The sequence below is a fragment of the Rhizopus delemar genome, genomic scaffold (assembly GCF_000149305.1).
Source record: "Rhizopus delemar RA 99-880 supercont3.8 genomic scaffold, whole genome shotgun sequence".
Classification (NCBI taxonomy): domain Eukaryota; kingdom Fungi; phylum Mucoromycota; class Mucoromycetes; order Mucorales; family Rhizopodaceae; genus Rhizopus; species Rhizopus delemar.
In genome coordinates, this window is record NW_027137834.1 from 1,102,569 (window position 1) to 1,124,829 (window position 22,261).

At 37.5% G+C, this 22,261-nt stretch overlaps 9 protein-coding genes across 9 annotated transcripts; 3 read left to right on the top strand and 6 right to left on the bottom strand.

The window, feature by feature from the left end:
• Positions 1 to 1,395: 1,395 nt before the first annotated feature.
• Positions 1,396 to 1,805, bottom strand: RO3G_10626 (uncharacterized protein; the record flags this gene model as incomplete). The annotated part of the gene is made up of 2 exons (XM_067665211.1): positions 1,396 to 1,614; positions 1,662 to 1,805. 2 exons carry the CDS (start codon positions 1,803 to 1,805, stop codon positions 1,396 to 1,398), a joined length of 363 nt encoding a protein of 120 aa, XP_067521312.1.
• A 1,123-nt stretch (positions 1,806 to 2,928) lies between these two features.
• On the bottom strand, positions 2,929 to 6,389 carry RO3G_10627 (uncharacterized protein; the record flags this gene model as incomplete). Its single annotated transcript, XM_067665212.1, has 7 exons — positions 2,929 to 3,174; positions 3,223 to 3,693; positions 3,750 to 4,160; positions 4,239 to 4,427; positions 4,477 to 4,691; positions 4,741 to 6,028; positions 6,207 to 6,389. The coding sequence occupies 7 exons, from the start codon at positions 6,387 to 6,389 to the stop codon at positions 2,929 to 2,931; spliced, it is 3,003 nt and encodes a 1,000-aa protein (XP_067521313.1).
• A 919-nt stretch (positions 6,390 to 7,308) lies between these two features.
• Positions 7,309 to 8,006, bottom strand: RO3G_10628 (40S ribosomal protein uS12; the record flags this gene model as incomplete). The annotated part of the gene is made up of 2 exons (XM_067665213.1): positions 7,309 to 7,742; positions 8,003 to 8,006. The coding sequence occupies 2 exons, from the start codon at positions 8,004 to 8,006 to the stop codon at positions 7,309 to 7,311; spliced, it is 438 nt and encodes a 145-aa protein (XP_067521314.1).
• Positions 8,007 to 8,436: 430 nt separating this feature from the next.
• RO3G_10629 (uncharacterized protein) lies at positions 8,437 to 9,888 on the top strand (the record flags this gene model as incomplete). Its single annotated transcript, XM_067665214.1, has 2 exons — positions 8,437 to 8,832; positions 8,890 to 9,888. The coding sequence occupies 2 exons, from the start codon at positions 8,437 to 8,439 to the stop codon at positions 9,886 to 9,888; spliced, it is 1,395 nt and encodes a 464-aa protein (XP_067521315.1).
• A 3,036-nt stretch (positions 9,889 to 12,924) lies between these two features.
• On the top strand, positions 12,925 to 14,827 carry RO3G_10630 (uncharacterized protein; the record flags this gene model as incomplete). The annotated part of the gene is made up of 4 exons (XM_067665215.1): positions 12,925 to 13,014; positions 13,073 to 13,267; positions 13,324 to 14,662; positions 14,811 to 14,827. 4 exons carry the CDS (start codon positions 12,925 to 12,927, stop codon positions 14,825 to 14,827), a joined length of 1,641 nt encoding a protein of 546 aa, XP_067521316.1.
• Positions 14,828 to 15,183: 356 nt separating this feature from the next.
• RO3G_10631 (uncharacterized protein) lies at positions 15,184 to 17,063 on the bottom strand (the record flags this gene model as incomplete). The annotated part of the gene is made up of 8 exons (XM_067665216.1): positions 15,184 to 15,258; positions 15,320 to 15,754; positions 15,799 to 16,084; positions 16,135 to 16,198; positions 16,246 to 16,498; positions 16,569 to 16,880; positions 16,936 to 17,019; positions 17,058 to 17,063. The coding sequence occupies 8 exons, from the start codon at positions 17,061 to 17,063 to the stop codon at positions 15,184 to 15,186; spliced, it is 1,515 nt and encodes a 504-aa protein (XP_067521317.1).
• A 1,186-nt stretch (positions 17,064 to 18,249) lies between these two features.
• Positions 18,250 to 18,932, top strand: RO3G_10632 (uncharacterized protein; the record flags this gene model as incomplete). The annotated part of the gene is made up of 3 exons (XM_067665217.1): positions 18,250 to 18,498; positions 18,547 to 18,676; positions 18,727 to 18,932. 3 exons carry the CDS (start codon positions 18,250 to 18,252, stop codon positions 18,930 to 18,932), a joined length of 585 nt encoding a protein of 194 aa, XP_067521318.1.
• Positions 18,933 to 19,423: 491 nt separating this feature from the next.
• Positions 19,424 to 20,716, bottom strand: RO3G_10633 (uncharacterized protein; the record flags this gene model as incomplete). The annotated part of the gene is made up of 3 exons (XM_067665218.1): positions 19,424 to 20,058; positions 20,113 to 20,551; positions 20,600 to 20,716. The coding sequence occupies 3 exons, from the start codon at positions 20,714 to 20,716 to the stop codon at positions 19,424 to 19,426; spliced, it is 1,191 nt and encodes a 396-aa protein (XP_067521319.1).
• Positions 20,717 to 21,700: 984 nt separating this feature from the next.
• RO3G_10634 (uncharacterized protein) lies at positions 21,701 to 22,256 on the bottom strand (the record flags this gene model as incomplete). Its single annotated transcript, XM_067665219.1, has 4 exons — positions 21,701 to 21,703; positions 21,753 to 21,884; positions 21,949 to 22,083; positions 22,146 to 22,256. The coding sequence occupies 4 exons, from the start codon at positions 22,254 to 22,256 to the stop codon at positions 21,701 to 21,703; spliced, it is 381 nt and encodes a 126-aa protein (XP_067521320.1).
• Positions 22,257 to 22,261: the final 5 nt, after the last annotated feature.

Genomic DNA, 22,261 nt, shown 5'->3' on the forward strand with positions numbered 1-22,261 from the left:
TAAATCTGTTTCACTTTGGGTTCAGCCCACTTGCAAAATGATTCACTTTACGAACCTGTCTTACCTCGTGCGTGTTTAGATCACAGCATTGTTGTGTTTGAATTCAGGTACAGCTCAGGCATCAGTACAATAAAACACCATCAACAGTGTCTGTATTGAACATCAAAACGAAGGAGGATGGAGTCATCAAGGGATTCGTCTCGTACTTTCTTTTACTCTGCAATATTTGTTGACCAAACCATGTTTGCTGCCAAGCCCTGCCATCGTGAAAGATGAACTATCCTCTCACTCTTCTTTTTCAGATAGATCAGACTGCAGCCCTTCCCTGACAGCTTTGGTCTGTAACAAATACGACGGTCGTGAAAAGACGTCTAAAGATAAGGCTGTTTGTGAACAAGTGGATGTCATACAGTGAGCACGTCTGAAAGAGAGGGTTCACATTCAAAACAATAGACAAGTCTGTCTGGGACAAACCAACCGGTGATAAACGTACGGCGACAGGCGATCTCAGCTTATTTCTATTGAACACATCCTAGCTCTCTGTACGTCAGTGAGACAAGAGATTGGACCTTTCAGATCACGCAAGCAAGACCTGTTGAGCCTATATCCCACCAGGAGCTTGAGTTTTGTAAAAGTAGCAGAAATTCATCTGTCCATATGAATCGCATACTTTTCTTATCATCCAGTGATTTTGTTCTCTTTGTCTTCAGTGGGAAAATCACCATCTTCTGATTGTTAAAAGATGTATTGGAACTTTTGTAATACAAACGATGATCATTTCACTGAATGGTTTGTTTACAACAAGACCATAACTCTAGAATAACACAGGTCACTGCAGAAAACTTTTGTTGTTTTCCAAAAGATATTCAATACAATGAACCAAAGAAAAGTTTGGACCGAATGAAAAGGCTTACATGTTTTTGTTTGATAAAAAAAAAAGGAGGAGGGGAGGGAGCGTGATACGAAACACAAAGGAGAAGGAAATAGAAGGGATAATGATTTGAGAAGATACGTAGATAGGAAGACCGCTTGCATACTTCTCATTCTTTTTATAGACTCTTTTCGCTCTTGTCGTAATGGCTCACCACTTTTGAAAATACTTTTTAAAAAAATTTTCACTTTTATCAAAGTGCGAAAACGATCTGATATGGGGCCAGGATTTCCGAGATGATTGGACTGAGATTTTTTCATTTTGTCCAATCCAATAAAATGATTGGCTGATTAGAGTAAATAATTTTGCCAGTGAAGTAAATTGGTCACTTCATTTTATTTCGTTATTCTACAATTTATTATTCCTTCTTGACAAAGAGGAATAAATGAAAGGGAATACTTGATTCAACCAGAAAAATCCTCATGCCAAAATTGATTTGGTGGTCTCAATGACTCCATCAGGTACTACTTCGCCAACTTTGAAGCGTTTTCTGCGGAAGGACGCTTTTGATTTGCTCCAAATTCTTCGATTGGATTCAAGAATGACGAATATGGAAGCCAATAGACACAGTGGTAGCCTCTTTTACTGACAGTTTCTTTTCTTTTTTTTTTTAAAGTGGTGGATCGATGCATTGTCCATGACCAAATTGCATTCTTGCGCATGTTTGTCAAACTCGTCAAGAACTGAGAAAATAAAATTGAAGTAGTGCTAAGAATTCGTTCCACCTTACTTTGAAGTAAACACATTTCATTGTCCAGAGAACTTTTGTTTCTTGCTGGCCGACGGAGAGTCGAACAGAGAGGGATACCAGATCTCGATGATCGATTGCGCCAAAGATCGTCAGTGATGTTCCTCTATGCAAGAACGCAGACATAAGCTGGTTCTCCTTTTCTTGACCAAGCCATAAGTCGAATTCTATGCATAGAGAAACCAGCTTTGTCAGTGAAAAATGGTTTTCTCCCAAAATCATCCATCTTCAAAGCCCCTACCTTACGAAGCTCTATGACACGATCAGAGCGTCTATTACCACTGATCAACCTGATTTGTTTGAGCGAAAACAAACATTGCTCTCTTGTGTGCTTATGAACAGTTATTTTTGACATATTGAGCTCTTTCAACTGCTCACAAAGGGCATCTACAACAGCTAGAGGGGTTTTCTCCAAGTAATTGATCAAGTACTTGTATTTCATAAAGTTTAGTCTTTGGTCCCGTTCTTCGCGTTGTGTTTTTCACCGGCAGCTGCTTTTCATCATCTTTGTACTTTTAAAGCGTATTTCTTCCTGTTCTTTTGTTGGTTCCTGCTTTTCTAGCAGCAGATAGTTGTTCCTCATATCTATAATACATCAAGTCTTCAGTCTAGTTTCTATAGACACCTCTATACTGACTATTTCGATTTTTCATTACAGCCTTCTCGTCTTTATACTCTCTCTCTCTCCACATTCTGTCACGCATTTTACGCTTTTGTGTTTGCTCTTTTCGACTCCATAGGACCTGGCAAAAAGCTGCCACTTATTTATTAATATCAGGGTTTATACTCAGTATTCAAGTCCATTTCCTTTACAAAATTATCTATTTGTGTATCATCGGCTATGTTTTCATAAGCAAATTTGTATGTGGTAGGGTTACTCATGTTTTCTTGCAGCAGTTGAAAAGACATGATGGTTTAACGAGCCAATGATTCTATTTGATTTGGCAAAATGAAAAATCCCAGTCGGCCAATCACAATTTCAAACGGGGGAAATCCTAGACATGAAGTCAGAATTATAAAAGGATCAAGAACAAAACTCTACAAATAGCCGAATGAAAACGCACATGCTTTGTACTCTAGTGTAACACTTGTGCACTTTAGAGTCACAATATGTCTAAAAACATTACGTTATAGCTTGTGTCAAAAGATAGCGATGAATCACTCAAAGTTCAAAAGGCCGCTTCAAAACAAAAGTTTAATTCTGTCTGCATGCGCGCTATAGGACGATAGAGAGCGCATTTATTATTTTTTATAAATTAAAGTGTAGTTCTTGGTTGATTTCTTTAAACAAATCCACCTGTAGTGTTTGGTATATTAACTTGTCTTCTTCTTGTTCTATTGAGTGCTGCTCGCCCTTGAGTTTGCCCACTTGCTCTATACTTTTCTCCAAGGCATCACAGTAATTTTGGTACTTGATGATTTCATGTAGCAGGTATTTAGCTCTCGCTTCCCAATTTGTAATGACTTTGGTATAATTGTTACATTTACTTGGAAACTACGTTATGCGTTTAATCACACTGTCATGATGAATAAATACAATTACCTTGATCAATAACTTTGTCTTTCTATCTCTGTGTTCATTAATTTCATCGTTCAACTCACTCAAATATCTCTGAAGTACTCGGTATTGTTCCTTTTCACTTAATGTACTCGAGACCATGCTTGGAGTGGGCGGTAACCAATCTTGCACGACGACAAGATCAGGGTCCTCAAGATAAAAACTTTGAGAGGCATCCAGGTCCATAACAACGTCATCCAGACAATGACTCCATCCGTATTCCATGTTACCCACACCACCCGACAACGGCTCTTTACTATTTCTGGCAGCCCAATAGTTACACGTCGAAACCCACTCTTGTGCTTGTTCACTGGAGGTCGTCTGAAATAAATAGACACCGCCGTCCGGTTGCTGAATGGCAAACACGTGAGGTCGTTGTCGGTTGTAACCCGGAGGTGGAAGCGGGTTCGATAATGTGTGATTCAGAGCTATCTTACCCATCAACTGGGCATTATTCTATCCAGAAAAAAAAAATGAGCGCTATGTTTGTCACATTTCGTTTATTTGCTTACCACCCATTTTGTATGACCCCCGAGTGTATTGGATTTCCGATCCGTAAAATGAGCACTTGAATGTCTAAACAAACTTTTGTCTTGTGGTGCCTGTTCCTGTACTTGATACATGCAGAGCTCTCCGTTTTTACCCACTTCCAGGTAACATTCTTTCCACTCACGATGTTTGGCCTTCTGAGATGCATTTTCCAACAGGTGTTTTCTTATGACGATGCCTTCCTTGTAATAAGGAGGTCGGCTTGAAAAGAAGTGATTCTCAATCATCATCGGTTGGTACTGACTATTGGAAGCACTCATGTTGTGGACTGGAGACCCGCAGCGAGAAGAAAAAGAGGTGTTGCTGGACGTGACGGATGAAAAGGATTCTCTTCTGGGTGAAGTCTGATTGGAACTCATACTTGCTCTTGGCTGCTACGCGAAAAAAAAAGGTCATGTAAGCAGATTCTATTGGAATGGTATGCAAAAAAAAAAAAGAAGGGGAGTGCTTACTATAGCAGGGTAAAAATCTTCTGGTATAATCATGCTATCAACAATGCCTGATTTACGTATAATGGAATTGACACTTCGCTTCAATCCAGCCACTCGACGGTTACCCAAGATACTTCCTCTTTTCACCAAGCTTGTCTTTCTCTTCAAGGGTTGCAATATTTGATATTGTTTAACGGATGTATACATTTCCTATCCCAGTTGTAAGTATTTACCAAGAGATGTGTATTATCAAGTATACCTTCAAATAGTTCTCCACTTCCATTTCCCATGTACGATGATCATCACTCTGTGGTCTTCTATTGCCCAATGATTCTTCATGTTCCTTTTGATCCAAAACAGTCGACATTGTATTTCTAATAAACTCTGATCGTGTCATTCGAACATGTTTGCCTTGTGCCACATGTAAATCCGTATTCAATAACAATAAAGAATAGACCACCGCATAAACCACATCTGCCCAAGACAGTTTTAGTATAAAACGAGACATAAGAGATGGATTTACCTGAGCTGCCCAGCAGACAATCCGTATTGCATTCCCAGTATCGATTCGCAAACGCCTCCAGAATTCGATCAATCTGTTGTGCCTCTGCCTTAAAATAAAGCTTGCTGCACAGCTTTCTGAATCCGGTATCCAATCGCATGTCATCAAAATTGAAATATTGCATGTAGTGTGCTAGCACGGTCGAGTTGAAAGCCTTGCCTTGTCCTAGCCACTCTGCCATCTTTTCTTTGCTTACGATCGATTCATCTTCGTTCCAAAGTCGCTGTGCTGTTTCCTTGGCTTTTGCTTCTTGATCCTCATCCTCCTTTGCCATCAAATCGTCAGTGATTAACACTTTTGTGTCTGTAGCTAATTCTTCCTCTTTTGCTTCTTGTGGGGAGATTTCGGGTAAAGAGATGTTGTATTCCGTATTTGAGGTCCACACATCGCTATCAAACAACGTCTCTTCTTTTTCTGTCGCTGTCTCTCCGTTCAATGCCTTTTCAGCCTCTTTTCTTAGTGCCATCTTGTCTGGTATCGACAGTTCTTCCTCTTCTTCCTCTTTGGTCTGTCTGAGATCGATGACGGTGATCGTGCTCTGATGGTGGTTTGCTTCCTCTGGCAGGGGTGGGCTCTGAGCACGAGAGATGTGACTCCAACGTTTGTTTCCACCACTGTGTCGTTTCCAGTTCAGCAGGGATTGGGCAAGCTCATCATCCTCAGGCATGGGCTGAATGCTAACCAACAGCCCACCCGCGCTTCCAACATGTCCGCCACTCAGTCGGTTTGACAAGTTGCTGTTTTCAATCATCAGTTTCTTTTCAAATAATTCGATATCTTCTTGAGAAAACCCGTTGGCATCCACAAATTCATCCTCATCCTCATCATCTTCGACATCGTTGTGTTGTGCTGGAGTTGTGTGGTGCTGGAGTACTGTATTAAAAGAATCTAAACTTTCTGAGCTGATCTCAGCATCAATTTGAGATTCAATAGAATCTCTACCAAAAGTAGAGTAAATCGAGATGGATCCTGACGATTTCCTCATCATAGATATCGCGTCTTCATCTCGTATTGTATTTGTCATGTGGGTTGTATTGACTGTGGGTCGTTTGACGATGTATTGATCTGGTAAATCAGACAAGAATTGCTGCGAAGGCTGAGAATAAGTACGGTGTCGATTTAATGTGGGTGGTGGCGCTAAGGGTATCTTTGAATGTTGTCTTGATTGTCGAATTGGCCTTACTTTAGGTAAATCATCCTCAATGTTGGTATCTAGCATAGTCTCTGGGTAGTTGTCCTCATACACTGCCTGTATGCAGTATTAATCATCTTTTTTGTCACACGAAATTTTATTAAAATGTCACCTTATTTCCACCTATTTTTTTAAATAGTTTGCCAATACTGCCATTATTCTTTTGATGGCTATTAGGAGTCTATAGGTCACATAAACTCATTGAGTCATAAATCATAGAGCAAATTAACTGTACCTTTTTTTCTACTCTGTATTCATGATGGGTAGGTTGTTCAGTACTTGATTTTGTTAACAATCGAGACATGAATCCTTTTTTTGTAGTGGATTGATGATATACAGGGGCTGCTGAGTTGGATCTTTTACGATTTGTTGTTGTTGTAGTAGGTGTAGTTGGGATTAAGCGAGAATTAGGCATCATTTTGGTAAGAGGAAAGAAAGAAGTAAGAATAGTAAATGAAAAAAAGATCCAAAAAATTTATTGCTTAGTGTAACCAAACATGGTAAACTTGCATTTAAAAGGGTTTTATCCACATGGTTTATTGTTCTCTCTTCCACCTTCTTCGCCCTCCTCTTCTTTCACGATCATATATCATTTCTCTGTCTTGCGCAAAAAGATCAAAAGACTTTTTTTTTTTTCTTTACTAACATGGCACTTTGTTGTGTAACTCACTATTACTTTCAGTGGGCTTTTACTTGTAGTGAATACAAGATAAGAAGATTGAAGACTTATTCAAGTCACTTTGATGGTTGTAGTCAATTAGGCTACAGTAATTAGTGTAAGTTTAATTTGATTGGCTTATTAGGTAACAAAAAAAAAAAAAAAAAGGGAAATATTCTGGCCACGTTAACCAAAAGCAAATCACAACTTTAAACACATCATTTTTTAATCTATATTTTCTCTGTGATTATAATAAAATATATATGAAAACACAATTGAACAGTATTAATTTCTTACTATTCAAAAGGTTAAAGAGTTTATTTACGCAAAAAAAAAAAAAAAGATAGGGGGAATTAGTCAAAAGAGACTGGCATATACTGTATCTATTGAGAAGAAAAGAGTTAGGAGTAATCCACAGCCAACCATTTTTGTCGTCTTCATAATATAATTCATCTAATTTAGCAAGATGTGTATTTCGTGTACAAAGAACTCAAGTTTTATGTGAAATTTATACATGGATTGCTTCATGTCCCTGCCACTTTTCTTTGCCAACCATAAAAATGACATATGCAACTGCCTTGTTTAAAAAACGCTCTCCAAGATATGCATATTGTTCAGCAAGTGCTGAATCATGACATCAAATGTGTATATAACTTGGGCTTTTATTAAGAGGGGTAATTTATGATCTGGGCTTTTCCTTCTTTTCCTTGTACAAAGCAAGGAGAGAGACACCAGCGACCTTGACAATCTTGAAACGGACACCAGGAATATCACCAATAGCACGACCCTTACGACCGAAACCGGCAATCAAGACTTCATCGTTTTCATCAACATAGTTCAAACAACCATCGTTGGGAACGAAAGCAGTGACCTTCTTACCGTTCTTGATCAATTGAACACGGACACACTTACGAATAGCAGAGTTAGGTTGCTTGGCTTCGACACCAATCTTTTCAAGAACGATACCCTTGGCGTGGGAAGAACCACCAAAGGGAGAAGAACGGAAAGCGGTTCCAAGAGCTCTCTTTTTGTATTGCTTATCAGCCCAACGTTGGTCGCGACGGTGGATACGAAGCTTACGGGCAGCGTTTAAACCTCTAGGTTGTCCCTTACCTATGAAAATGAAAGAGCATTAATAAACTGATGATACAACATCTGTACAATTCAAAAAGGCTTAATGCTGATTAAAAAAAAAAAAAAGAATGTTGCATTGTAATGAATTCATCAAAACTGTCTGCCAAATCATTAGTTGTTGTCCATCATGGTTTTTTAAGCTGTCTTTTTCATTCTAATGCATCCATCCAATAAATAGTATTTCTCTCTCTTTTTTATAATCAACAGTAAACCTCAACAAGAATGTACAAGTTACATACCCATGATGGATTATATATTGAAAGAAGGATTTTAGGCTACAGGCATATGCCATGTTTTCTATCATGTGCACTCGCACCACCCAAAGTTGATTCTTTTTTTACTGCTTCTCCCATCCTAGATAAAATAGGTTTCCGGACCGGAATTCGTATCCAAATCGGACCATATGCTTCTTTGCTATTGTCATGCATTTCTTTCTATCTGCAATTCTAATCATATTAAGCTTTATCATACCCCACTTTCCCCCTGGTTTCTCCTTGATTCCTTTAAATACCTGTTATAAATTAAGCTTTTAGGTATGTATTTTTAGTCCCTGTTAAGGAGGTGCACAGTGCTCTAAATTTCTTGAGACCGTGCCAAAAAAAATATTTTTTATTCTTTTTATCACTCAAATATTACTCCTCTTTTCTTTCTTTTCTTCATATTATATAATTAAATGAGAGATAATGACGAAGAATATGGACCCTTGGCTTCTACTTGGGGCTCACAACTCGCCGATTCATCTTGGCATACACTTGCCGATCCTCAAGATCTACCTGGACCCAATGGCCTTGGTAGTGGACAACTTCACAGACAAGGCAAGAACTTTATACCCATTTCTGAACAACATATTCTTGCTCATCGCCTTCAACAAACTAAAAAGAAATTAACACCCAAGGAATCCAAATCTATCAAACAAGTTAAAAAAAACTCGACATCAACATCGATCTCGACTACTCCAACTTACTCATCTACTGTTCAGCTCTCGAAAAATACTCCAACGTCAATGATAAAAGAGGCAAATCATTGGAATTCAAAAAAATTAATAGAGACTCCATTTTGGGAAGAAAAAGTGAGTACAACACATGATAAAGAGAGAAAAGAGACTGATTAACATCTTTATAAATAGGACCCATCTACCACTGCAAGTTGGATTAAAGAGGTGAAAGAGAGTGGCAAACATCAAAAGAAACCAGCACGAGTAGTTGTCAGCATACTGGAATCAAAGACAGATCGACACAAGGAAGCGAGACCATTCATCCGCCAAAAAGTACCACCGGTGAATAACTACTGGATAAAATCAGCCGAGGCACCCGTTGATTTAGGTCTAGCGAAACCAAAGGCGACAGCAGAAGATTGGGCCAAAGCTGCTGAGGATACCCATAATGGATGGGCAGCGTTTGATGCGGCTCAAAAGGGCTCGGATCATTGGGAATCGATCACAGAAAGCTCATCAGAATGGGGAAAAACGAGTACAGATGATACATCAGAGACTTATACATCGGATTGGCCATCGTGTTCTGATGATATTAACAGTGCTCCAACAAATGATCTGGGAGGATGGGGACAAGCAAGAAAAAGTCCGTCTCAGAGCAAGAATACAAGGAATGTGTCTAATAGTTTTATACAAGATACATCCAATCTAGAGAATAACAAAAATACGACAAAGAAAGCACACACCTTCTCTCATCCTAGCAAGAAGAAGGACTCTGATCATAGTAACAAACCTTTGGATACATCACCACCCACAAACGAAGTCTTGATCACGGTCAACGTCGAATTGAGTGACACGTTAAAGATACCTGTGAAAATTAGAGAGCTGGATGAACCTGAAGAGCTAGCCAAGGAATTTGTAGTAAAGCATAATGTGAACACTGTAAGCATCACTCAGGCCTTGACTCATCTCTTTGAATCGCAAAAATCCTCTGCGCTTCGACAAAGAAACAAAATATTGTTACACAAAAAGAACTATCAAGCACCCGATTACTTTCAAGCGAAATGCTCTCCATCCTCACAAGGGAATGTATATAATAAGCATACCTATACCTCATCATCATCTACAACATCAAAAAACTCATTTTATATGACTACCCAGACAGTGCCATATACAGGATTTCAATATTATTAATTTTCATTTGAAGAAGGACAATTTGTTCATATATTAAACATGATTCGCTATTTGTATCATATCTCACTAAAAAGTATCCAGTCTTTAATTCAAACAGACACAACATCCTTTAACACAGGAATGATTTCTCTATAAATTCTGTCTATTTTGATTCGGATTCATCTTTTTATAGGCAATAAATTTTAATTCATGCCTCTTTAGCCTACGCGATGATTTAAGATTAAATTTCATATAAATCAACAAAGATTTATACTCTTACCTTTTTTCTTCTCAAAAGCATCACTAGCATAGTTTGTGCTAAGTTGATATACAGACGACAAAAGATATAGAAGTACCTTTCATCTAATACAACCGAAATTGCATATCGTATGTATGACATAGTTTTAGCCTTCTTTTTTATGTGTTCAAAAGATTAGCTTCAGTGCTAGCTGTACTGCGCTCATATATTCACCCATTAACTTATTCAATATATTATTTATTGCTTTTATTAAATTGTATTTGACTGCATAAATAAATTTGCTAAAGAGAAAAAAAAAAGCGTTATTGTGATATTTTGATGATTGCTTTTCCTCTTAGTGGCATTATAGTAAAAAAAAAAATTGAAAGGAACCGTATGCATACTGATCAGCGTATAGAATAGAATTATTTACTAAATAAATATCAGCTTAGCTCTATTCAGGATATAATGAGAAGCATAGAATGTGTATTCTATATAAATTAAACCACAAGGTCAGCATTAGTACCAGTCTTGAATCATAACCTATGTCTTTTATTTCTTTTGATACATAGTCAGATTTGAGATAAAAAGAATACACTTTTGCAACAAAAAGGAAAATTATTATGAAGCAAAGCAGAAATAAAGCCTACTCTTGCTATTCTTGTTTGTTTTTACTGTGACCTGTGAAGCCGTTTGTGAAAAAGGATTTCCTGAAGGATGTTTTCCAGAACAACTTCTTAAAAGTGGTATTCCTCTATACATAATATACTCAAATCGTTTTTTTCCTGGGTCAACATTGGATGAGTAGATCATTCTTTACCTTGTTCTCCTCGCTTCGCCGATTTGTACTACATTACCTAACATCAACGTAGAAAACAGGGACAAGACTATGTTCTCAAATAGTTGTTGAAATAAAGCTTACTTTTTTATTTTGGTTTTATCGTTATTTTAATTCTTTATTCAAAGCATGCATAATGTTTTTAAAAAGAAAAACAAATTAGTGGAAGAGAGTGTGAGGATATAAAAGAATTATAGTTTGTATCTAAATGACAAGTAGCTGTAGACAGTCTGCAGGAGTACATTGTGGATAGAAAATACATCAGAAAAGGAAATATCTTTAGAACGATGCTTACAATTCTGTTTTTTCAATGATATTCAGATGCTTTGCAAATATATAATTTCAGGAAATAATCGTTACAGTTGTAAGTACTTCTTTAATGTACTAACAGGAAGATTTTTTCTTTAAAAATAAAGATAAGTATCAGTAGTGTTGATGCAGTGTTACTGTCTTTGTTTACTCTTGAATGTCTTTTGAGAAAGACTGTAAGCTTACGAAGTTTAATTCCAATGGAGTCTAAAGGTACATTGATTGAAATCGCTTATTTCAAGTTAGCTTTTTTTTTTATCTATTTTACTTTTGCACATCACTTTGGCACGTAATTCCATTTGTAATTACAGCAAAAAGTACTGGCAAAAAAAAAAAAAGGGAGGTGGGCTATTGGCTTCAAAGCAATACGCCTACTTGTTGAATCTATAAAAAAAAGTCTCACTACAAATCAGATAATAAATAAGATTGAAGATTTGCATTGTTTGAACAAGCTCATTATTTGCTACATACTGCTTTAGTATACATTATTTTGTAAATATCAGTTTGCTTTTTTATTATGTATGTATTAGTTAGGTTCTGAAAAAGCAGATTCTGTTTATCTTATAATTGGTTTTATATTGTATTATAGAAAAAAATAGTGTCTTTGGGCTTTGTATAAGAGTATCTATTTGTCTCAGAAAGGTAGAAGCTAAATACTACGAATTCTACTTGTGCTATCCTTAGCTCATTCTTTTTACTTATAGTGACATATAAGATGTATGCTTTCTATAAAAGATACATAGTATTTACTTTCCAAACGAAATGACTTACTAAAGCCTACAATTGAATACATTTTATATGGTCCTGATAGCAGTTATAATAAAGAAACCTTGAAGAAAGAAAAACTTAGATTTTATCTTATATTGGAAATAAATAGAAATGGTTTCTGTGGCTATTGGCTCTCTCTTTCTTTAATAATATTTTTTTGCTTTAATTTTAAATAGAAAAGGGTCTGTCTGTTTTAAAGCAAATTACGACAAAAAAAAGGTATCCATGATATTTTTTGTTGCTGCTAAGTTTCCCGGAGCGTTGATTTATCCGAGGGTTTTGATGCTGTTATAATGACTTAGACAGATCAACAAACATAAAGATCATATATATATCATAGTGAAAGTAGTGCAATTTAATATTTCAATAACATTATTTCAATATCTATACATGTAGCTGCTCAAAAGAAGCTCTTCGGAGAAAGTTACTGCTAGATACAAACAATTGCGATTCGGATAAAACAAGCATCTCCGCATGAATTTTTAGCATAAAAAAATTACTTGAATCAAATAAAATTCACAGAACGCAAAAAGAAAAGGGCATAGGTTGGGGTGGGAGGAAATCAACTCGAGGTGGATGATAAAAGAGGAGATAAAAAAAGAACAGAAAATAGATCAATTTGACGTCAAGTTGAAGTATGATTTTCAAGGAAAATGATTGCATTTCTCTAGACATGTTCAAATATAGGCTTGTCTTTAACAGAAGCCATTTGCCTTATGAATGTGTACTAAAAACCTTTCCATGGTTGTACTCTGTACGTCAATGAAGAATGCCATGTAATTTCGTGTGGATACACACATGCATAAGCACTTTAGAAACAACAAATAGTCACAAAAACTTTGGTTTTTTTTTATTTTTATTTTTTTTTATTTTATTTTGGCTTTCTTATCTTTATATATTCAATATGAGCCATATACCTTCTCAGGATAGAACATCACCTACAGATTTATCTAACAACCAAGATACTAGTAAGACTTGGCAAAATAATCAACATGTAAATATATAAATAAAACTATATATTATATCGATGCTTATTCGGAATATATGCATAGTATTCTTCTGTTTCTACTTTTCAACCCTATAATGATAATAGTGGTGCCAATTACAGCAGCCAAACATTCATTCGACCACCTACCGGAAGTAAAGCTATTCCGATTATTAACCCCAATAACAGAGAAGTGATTCAACCTCCAACCAAAGAACCTGATCAAGAAACTTCTTGCCCAGTCAAGATGGCTGACACTAAGGTTTTGTTAAACTGACATATAAAAGTGCACGAGTATTAATGATGTGAACTATTTAGGAAGCAGAGAAAGAGGGCGAAAAAGAAAATAATGTAAAAGAAGAAAAAAGCAAAGTGAATAAGGATATAAAAGACCAAACTGAAGCCAAGGAAATTGAAGAAAAAAAAGTAAAAGACGTCGAGGAAAAGGGATTGGAAGGATCTGAAGAAGTGAAAAAGGATGTACAAGCAGAAAAGAAAGGCGAGGACGTGAAGGAAGAAGAGAAGGATAATGTTATCAAGGAAGAAAGCAACATTAAAGCAACAGATGAAACCCAACCCAAAGTATCCGCCAAGGAAGGATCAAGCCCAGAGACTACCTCAAGAACCGAAGGCAAGGGTGATCGAGTAGTTTACGAAATTGCCTTTATGATGCAATTCAAAGATACCTGCAAAGCACTTCCAGCCGGAGCCAATCTAGTACCCTTTGAAGACATGAATGCCGAAAAACCTACCGGCCGCAGCATGTCACGTCGCCAAACCTCTGAACGCGGTCGTGGACGCGGCTTGGCGGGTGAGGCCATGCTTCGCAGCGGATCGGGTCGTCGTCGTCAAGACAGCTCACAGGGTATGGAGCGTTCGGGATCCAGTCGAAATCGTAGCAGTCGTGGGGGTAAATTGCGCCGGGCACCGAAAGATCAAGAGGGTGGTAGTACACCAAGCACACCACTGGAAGAGGTAGCACCTTTGATTAAGAACGAAAACCGCTGGGTGCCCAAGGTTCAAACGACTGAGGCAGGGCCTAAAGAAGAAGAAGAGCTTGTGTCTCAAGAGATGATTATTCGCAAAGTCAAGTCGCTTTTGAACAAACTCACTTTGGAAAAATTTGAATCCATCTCCAGTCAGATCTGGGATTATGTCAAGCAAGCCGAAAAGGAAGAGGATGCGGTTTCCTTAAAGACAGTCATCGACCTTATTTTTGATAAGGCCTGTGATGAACCCGCGTTTGCCGTCATGTGGGCTCAGTTGGCCATGAAACTTTATGAACTGACAGCAGCCAATGAGAACATCAAGAATGTCAATATATTGGATGAAAAGACCAAGAAGCCTGTCTGTGGTGGCCCACTGTATCGTAAATATCTCTTGATTCGTTGTCAGTCTGACTTTTATAAAGGTTGGAAGAGTGATATTCCCAAGCTGGATGAAAATGACCCCAACGTGATGCTGACAGACGAATATTATGCTGCTGTCAAGGCCAAACGTCGTGGCCTGGGTCTGGTCCAGTTCATTGGTGAATTGTATAAGCTTCGTATGTTGAGTAATAATGTGATGAAGGAATGTCTGCGAAGGTTGTGCAGTAATGTCGAAACACCAGAAGATGAAGAGACTGAGACGATGTGTAAACTGATTACGACAGTCGGTAAAACATTTGAGTCGAATGATATTAACAATAGACAGTGGCTTGATGTTTGCTTTACGAGAATGAAAGAAATGTATGAAAGCAAGACACTGAGTTCTAGAGTTAAATTTATGATTTTGGTAAGATTCACATCTTCTTTTATATACAGTCTTCCTCAACTCATAACATGTAGGATGTGATGGATCTCCGCAAGAGTCGATGGACGCTCACACGTGGAGGAGCACAAGCTGGACCCAAGACGATTGCACAAATCCATCAAGAGGTCAAGAAAGCAAATGAAGAAAAAGAAAAAGAAACTATGAAACGCTCTGGCAGCTCCCGTAGTTTTGGCTCCCCTATCTCTCGTCAGGGATCCTCAAGAAGCACATCGAATCTCAGTAGATAAACACATAATAGCAGCATGATTTTGTATTAAAAAAATTGATTAAAAGCATCATTATTTAAACCCATTCTTGTCAATATTACAATAATTCCTGTGTGTTTATTAAACGTGTATAAGGTCAAGTAGAAGGGAAGGGAATCTAAGTCTGTTTTGATCTGAATTTTAATAAAGGCGCCAAAATTTCTAAAGGTCCAGCCTTTTTCAGAAATTCATGCTATAAACCAGTGAGTTTTTTTTTTTTTTTTTTTTTTTTTTGGTATCAAAAATTGATTTACCTTTAGCAATTCTGCTGAATTTGCACGAGATCGTACATCGACACAAAGACAAACAGCCAAAAATGATTTCAGTTCGGTTGATAGTCTTTCTGGATGTTTCAGAGTAGGCGTTCCATTGGTTGCAATTAAATACAGTGCCTTGAGCGGCTCTTCATCCAAATAGGGTGGTTCATTCTCAATCATCTCAATGGCCATGATGCCCAGTGACCATATGTCGACCTTGGCCCCATATTCCTTTTGCTTGACAACTTCGGGTGCCATCCAATAAGGCGTACCGATCATGGTCGCTCGTTTGCGTTTTTGGTCCGTGAGTTTAGCACAGAATCCAAAGTCGCTGATCTTGACATGGCCATGAGCGTTCAAGAGGATATTGTCGGATTTGATATCGCGATGAATGATGTTTTGTGAATGTAAATGATGAAGGCCGTGTATGGACTATATAAACAATGAGTCTAGATTATATCACCTTTTCAATTTACCTCAAGGCAAACTGTGGCTATTTGCTGTTCTGTCATTGTGCTGTTATTATCAATCACATCAGTCAACGCGCCTCCTTCCATATACTCCATCACCACCCAAAGAACGTTATTTCCAATAAGAAAGGAATCCAGATAATTCACAATGTTGGGATGCTGTGACTCTTTCATCACTAGGATTTCGTTCACAATCAGCTCTTTACGAGGTTGACTGCTCAGATCCATTTGCTTGACGGCAACTTTTGTATTGGTGGCTAATGAAAGAGCTACAAACACTGAGCCGGAAGCACTAGAGACATCTATCAATATCTGCGCAACACACATAAAGTCATCACTTACCCTTGACCGACTCTTTTTACCTTTTTGTAGCATTCACCAGGGTTCCCTTTGGAAACAACAGAGCCTAAAGAAAATGATGAATAACTAGGTCGAGGCACAAGCAGAACTTACGAAGTTTCTCCATGATTTGTGCTTCCGTCATCGTACTGATTCTTTGCTCCACCTTTTTTTTTGAAGAGACCTGAGCCGCTGCCTTTTCTCTTTCTCGAAGGATACGTTCTCGCTCTCGTTCCCTTTCCATATCAATCAGCTCCTTGTTGGTAGGCATATCGGGTAGTTTTTTATTTAAAGCAAGTTTTGTCTCCAGCCATTGATCCAATTGACCCTCCTTGGCTGAAATTTCATCTTTTGCGGGTGATGTCACCTTTGCCAACAGATCAGTCAATCAACCTTCCCCCCCCCCCTTTTTTTTTTTTTTCTCTTCTAGTATTTACCTTTTGCTGACTGGACTCATTTGGATGTGGCTCGGGTGGAGGAGGTGGAGCAGGCCGTGGGGTAGGTGCTGTCTTTCGTGGTAACTTGACTGTTGGCTTCTCTGTTTGTTGTTGCATCTCCTTTGCCCAATTCAATCCGCTCATACGTTCAACAGCACCTTGAAGTTCTGACGTACCATACTCTTCTTCTTCTCGTTTTGTCTGTTCTGCATAAAACTCGAGTACGTCCAATACGGCTTGTGGATTTTTAGCGGCATCTTCGGCTGTAATGGCTGAGCCTTTCAGTAATCGAGTCCATTGATCAGGGAGTCCCTATCCTATCGGTTACTCTCTCTCACCCTCTCTCTCTCTACACCTCTTTTCTTACAGTGAAAGCACCCGTGATGGGGTCAAAGCCGACATGAACTTTATGTTCAAAATTAGTTGGACCTGAGGTACCCACAGAAGATCTCTATGGAACGCATTAGCACTCAACAGACATGTTTATACCATCATAGTTTACATTATATATTTCGTCCATCCAACCATAAAGTTCTTCATCACTTTTACAAGCAATGTAATAAGTTTTATCTTTTGCAGTGATCTCAAAACAATAGGGTTTCAAATCAATTCTAGTCACTGATCCAATCTCTTTTAAAAATAATAAACCAATACACTGTCCAGCCTATAAACCAAAGGTGTGAGTGTAAAAAAAAAAAAGGAGTGGAGGGTGCTTTCGAGTTGTCTTACTTCGTTGCGGTGAAAAGTAAGTGATTGGTCTCTTAACACACAATATCTTTTAGACCATATCCAAGCTCTCAATCCTTCTTCTTTTAAAGAAAGATAACCTTCTTTGATAATAACGTCAGGCATCGATGAAAATAAAAAGAAGGAGAAAAGGAAGAGGGAGAAATCAATAAATGGGCCACTTTGTCGGTGTTCCAGTGTAGTGTAACATAGAAACATGATTTAAACAGATGTTTTTGTTGTTGTCTATTGTTGTAGGATCACCCTGCATCGCATTAGACAAAACACAAAGTGAACAATGATGAATGGGTTTCTTGTTTGTGTATGTGCGAGCATTGAAAATATCGCCTGATGTCCCTTTAAAAATACCCATCATATTTTAATTAATAGACATCATTTATTCACAGACGAAAGGACAGACAACTTATTTTCTCCTATGCAAATAATTCAAGACCAATACAGATTTTTAATTACGACGGCTAAAGTCTTTTACAGTAAATCAGCCGAATGATATTATTCTGATGATAAAAGACAAGAATAAAAATTGTTTTTCTTAATATAAATCATTCTAAATTGTGTGTGTGCGAATATACGGAATTTATTTTAGATTTTTTGGTAATTTTTAATTGCTAAATAATTAGATGATTCAGGAAAAAAAAGAAAAAAAGGCAAATTATAGAACTCAGAAAGTGCAGCCATGTGTATCGATTGATATACACATTATATTTGGAAGGGATCAATTATCATGATTGAACAAAGTACACTGGATCCACAGGTACCGAATCAAGTAATTTCTCCTAATTGTAAAGAGAGTACCCTGATTGACTCTTTACCTGGTAATAAATTCTACTTCCAATTGAGGAAGTACTCATTAGAATTTACCATTACTTTGATTAACTCAAAAATCTATATAAATAAGCTACAGAATAAGTTGTTTTATGTTATCATTCAAATCATGTTGAACCAATTGACTCTCTTCTTTTTCTTTCTCCAATGGCTATTGATCCAAGCTCGTCCAGTCAGTAGCAATTCCAGCGAGTTGATCAAAGGGAAATATTTTGATCGGGTGGTGATTATTGTATTTGAAAATCAAGATTATGATGTGGCAGCCAAGGACAAATATCTCTCTACTTTGACGTCTAAATATAAGGGAATGGCCCTTACCAACTATTTGGCTACTACCCATCCTTCTCAGCCCAATTATGTAAGTTGAAGTATTTTAGGAATGACATGATGATTAACAATTCAATAGATTGCCATGATCAGTGGATCCACTAAAGGAACAAATGAAGATGATGAATCCAATATCAACAGAAAGACCATCGTTGACTTGCTGGAAGCCAAAGGTATCTCATGGAAAACGTATCAAGAAGATTATCCAGGTATGATGTTGGATCAAACCGAATGATTCTTTATTGACATATGTTTAAAGGCAACTGTAATAAAAAGATGGATATTAAAGGTTATGCACGTAAACATAATCCATTCATTTCATTCAAGAATATTCAAAGCAGCAAATCAAGATGTGCAAACATTGTAAACTCAAAGCAATTGGATAAGGACATTAAGGATAACAGTGTGCCTCAGTTTGTGTTCTACACTCCTAATGTAAATCGTCATAATACGTGCCATCTGTAGACTAATATGAATATAGATTGATAATGATGCTCATGATACAAATATGGCTTATGGATCAAGATGGTTAAAGAAATTCTTGTCGAATCGAATCAACAAGAAGGCATTCAATAAGAATACAATGTTTGTGGTTACTTTTGATGAAGACGATGGTGCTTCTGATAACAACAAAGTACTCACTCTCTTGTTTGGTCCTGATTTCCATCCTTCAAATAAGAAAAAGAAGGATAAGACAAGATACAATCATTATTCTTTGCTTAGAACTATCGAAGACAATGTAAGTTTCAGATGAATTGTAAAAAATTAAGTTGACAATTTTGTTGTATAGTGGAACCTTGGTAACTTGGGTCAGCATGATAAAAATGCTAAAAAGATTAAAATATAAAATAAAAAATGACTTTTATAACCAATATTTGCTTTTTATTTTACACGTAAAAGAAAGATGGTTGTCATCTAAATCTTTCAACATTTATACACAATAAATAAATACTTTCTTAATTCTTGCCAACATTTTCAGGTCGAAGTTGACGAACCGTTTTACCCGTTCTCCAGATTTCAGACTCACGGATTTCACGTAATTCCTCTTCGAGCTTTTCACGATAATCAGGTTGAGAGTTACGATCCAAAGAACGAGCGGTTTCGGATCCATCACGGACAGATTGATACAGTTTTTCAAACACGGGCTTGGAGGCGTTGTGGAAAGGCTTCCACCAATCAAGAGCACCACGCATGGCTGTTGTTGAACAGTTGGAATACATCCAGTCCATACCACGTTCACCGATCAAGGGGTAAAGAGATTGTGTAGCTTCTTCGACCGTTTCATTGAAGGCTTCTGAGGGAGAGTGACCATTGGCACGTAAAACTTCGTATTGAGCTTGGAATAAACCTTGAATGGCACCCATCAAAACACCACGTTCACCAAACAAGTCAGAGTAGACTTCTTTTTCAAAGGTAGTTTCGTACATGTAACCGGAACCGATACCGATACCCAAGGCAACCGTTCTTTCCTTGGCCTTACCACTGGCATCTTGGTAGACAGCAAAGGAAGAGTTGATACCACGACCTTCTTGGAAGAGACGACGGACTGTGAAACCGGAACCCTTGGGTGCAACAAGAACAACATCGACACCTAAATAGCTCATCAGTCTCTGTCTCACTCTCACTCACTCACTTTTTTTCTTACCTTCAGGAGGAACAATGTTAGTTTGATCCTTGTAGACAATAGAGAAACCATGAGAAAAGTAAAGGGTCTTTCCAGGCGTAATCAAGGGCTTCATTTGAGGCCAGATTTCCTTTTGATAGGCATCGGACAAGAGGTTCATGACAACAGTACCTTTGTCGACAGCATCAAGCACAGGAAACAAGTTCTTGCCGGGAACCCAACCTTCATCAATAGCTTGTTGGTAAGTCTTGCCTTCACGTTGACCGATGATCACATTCACTCCGTTATCACGCAAGTTCAATGCTTGACCACGGCCTTGAGGACCGTAACCGAGAACGGCGATGGTGTCATCCTTAAAGGTTTCGAGTAACTTTTCTTTGGGAACATCCGAACGTTCATAGACAGTTTCTTGAGTTCCACCAAAATCCAAAGTCTTTAAACCACGGATTTGAGTTGTCATCTATTCAAACCGGTCAATCATTGTTGGGTCTATTTATCTTTTTGTTACCATTGGCTTGACAGCAGTAGGAGCACGTCTCATGGCCATCACGGACATGGATCTGATTGAAGGACGAGAAGCACGAGTGGCAGTACGAAGAGCGGTAGTGAAAAGACGAGAAGCCATGGTTGTTGTTGAAAAAGAAAAAGGTAAATCAGTGGTTTTTTTTTTTTATATCCAACTTATAATTCATATTATCCAATCAAATTCAGTTCATTTTTATCAATCATCAATGCATAATGTGTATCCATGCGCTTTGATTGGTGTGAGTCATTACAAGTGGTATGAAGTTTAGTCCTGATCGATCATTCGTCACTGACATTGAAAATGTTGACTGCATATTCTTTTCATTGGATCTTTCAATCTGTGTGCATACTGTCTACTGAAGAAAGATGTGAGCTGTAACAAGTAAAAAAAAAGGAAATAAAAAAAAAAAGAGCTAGAATACAAAAAGTAGAGTATTTGATCGTTTCAAAGTGACTTACTGTGAACTTGTATCAAAAAAGCTTAACTGGAAGATAGAAGGGGAGAGAAGGGAATTTAAGCGCAAACTGAAGAAAAAGATGCTTGGTTTGTCACTGAAAAAGCCTTCGATGAAAGAAAGCGCTTGTAGATTATTTCCGAGACAAAAGCAATTTTCGATCAACTTTTGCTGTATTTGTACAATTAAAAACCTTTAATCAACAGTCCATGATCTATGTTGCTTGACTCACTAGAAATTATCTTTGGATAAAATACAAGAAATTTCTGTCCTGTTTGGGAGCTTATTTTAGACATGTAAAAGTATATTTATTCTATTTCTATATTTTATGAACAAATCTGAATATTCCAATCTTTTAAAAGCCAGAGAAAAAAAATACCCCATCAAACAATTCGTTAGTACGTCTGCAAATGGAAATTTAGTTAGAGTTGACTCGGTAACTTGGATCGAGTTCTGCAATGCTTTTACAGGCAATAGTTCCAGTCTGCACAAAATATAAAAAAATGCAATCTTTTTTTTTTTTGCACTTTTCAAAAACAACAAGTAGGAAAGAGGGGTACCTTATGCAATTTTATTGTTGGGTAAAAAAAAAGGAGAAAAAGAATGGGTAATAAAAAGGTACAGACAGTTTACTATGGAACAGTTAATAACACATAGAGTCTCAGTTATATAAAAACTTACAAAGCCCACAGAGATCAAGTAATCAGCTAATGCTTCAACAACCTTGGCACAGTTACCAGGTTGAATGCCTTCTTTATAAGTACAAACCAAAAATGCTTGCGTAGTCTTGACGATACAAATACCATCAGCAGCCTTTATTAATCGAGAAGTCAAGTGAGTATCCCTTTCTTTTTCTTTTTATTTTACACTTTATTACCTTTTTACCGTAGATGGAACGTTCATCAGCTTTAATTACAAAGTATTTCTCACCTGCGACGTGAACACCATGAGCAGTGGCATTTTCGGGATTAGCATAACCAGCAATAATTTCTTGAACTTCAGAAGGTTGCAACTAGAAAAAGTTTATTTCTTTTTAGCTTTCGAAAAAAAGGAGGGACACATTCGCGTCATTACCTGGAAACCAGCAGAGGTAGCCCAAACACCACCAGCATGACCATAGATGGCGGCTTGAGATACATTTCCAGTACCAATAAGGTTATTATCAACGTAGGCTTGCCAAGACATGTTTG